This window comes from Priapulus caudatus, unplaced genomic scaffold (genome assembly GCF_000485595.1).
Source record: "Priapulus caudatus unplaced genomic scaffold, Priapulus_caudatus-5.0.1 Scaffold50, whole genome shotgun sequence".
NCBI classification, from domain to species: Eukaryota; Metazoa; Priapulida; class Priapulimorpha; order Priapulimorphida; family Priapulidae; genus Priapulus; species Priapulus caudatus.
The window spans coordinates 663,447-664,492 of record NW_014577111.1 but is presented as its reverse complement, the minus strand read 5'-3'; the positions used below and the strand labels follow the sequence as shown (position 1 = coordinate 664,492).

General features: G+C 48.0%; 1 protein-coding gene across 1 annotated transcript in view; it reads right to left on the bottom strand.

The window, feature by feature from the left end:
• LOC106820855 (importin-13-like) overlaps positions 1–1,046 on the bottom strand; it is a 30,199-nt gene that overhangs the window by 6,789 nt on the left and 22,364 nt on the right. The window contains exon 18 of the mRNA XM_014825448.1: positions 624–839. Within this exon, the coding sequence (XP_014680934.1) occupies positions 624–839 (216 nt within the window). The remainder of the gene's footprint in view (positions 1–623; positions 840–1,046) is intronic.

Sequence of the window (1,046 nt, the reverse complement as noted above, 5' to 3'; positions counted from 1 at the left end):
GACTTGGTGTAAGAGTGGCCGTATATACACATGCAACCTAGGTCTGCCTGCTACTGTTAAGACTTGGTGTAAGAGTGGCTGTACATACACATGCAACCTAGGTCTGCCTGCTACTGTTAAGACTTGGTGTAAGAGTGGCTGTATATACACATGCAACCTAGGTCTGCCTGCTACTGTTAAGACTTGGTGTAAGAGTGGCTGTATATACACATGCAACCTAGGTCTGCCTGCTACTGTTAAGACTTGGTGTAAGAGTGGCTGTATATACACATGCAACCTAGGTCTGCCTGCTACTGTTGAGACTTTGTGTAAGAGTGGCCGTATATACACATGCAACCTAGGTCTGCCTGCTACTGTTGAGACTTGGTGTAAGAGTGGCCGTATATACACATGCAACCTAGGTCTGCCTGTTACTGTCAACAACTGGTGTAATAAGGTCCCATACCTACGCACGTAACACGTAAACCTGTTGGTTACCGTCAACACCCGGCACGTGACCAGAACATGCGCTATCTCGTGCGCGCGTACACGCGTGATGTGAGGCAAGAGGAATAAATTCCCACCTTGAGCATACGCTATCTCGCACGCGCATGATGCGAGGCAGGAGTAACAGCGAGTCGCACCTTGAGCACGCGGTGCAGCAGCAGGGGTGCCAGCTCGATGACGACGACGGCCGTCGCGGCGCGCTTGTGCCGCTGCGCGATGAACTCGCTGAGGAAGGATGCAGCATTGCGCACGGTCGGCGTCTCGGCGAGCGTCAGCGCGCTGATGCCGCACTGGAACTGTCCGGCGAGGTTGCAGTCCTTGTAGTCCAGCAGCTCCGGGTGCTTCTTGTACAGCTGCGCAAACGACGTCGGCGAACGTTAATTTCGGAGCGTCGTGTTTCGTAATGACTAGCAGTTGTATGACCCGTGTGAATAATGATGATATAAAGTGATTGTATTATATTGTAATTAGTATATCTAGTTAATATATATATATATATATTGTAATGTTTATGTAATACAATTTAGATATTATATTGTTTTTAAATAAATATTATATAT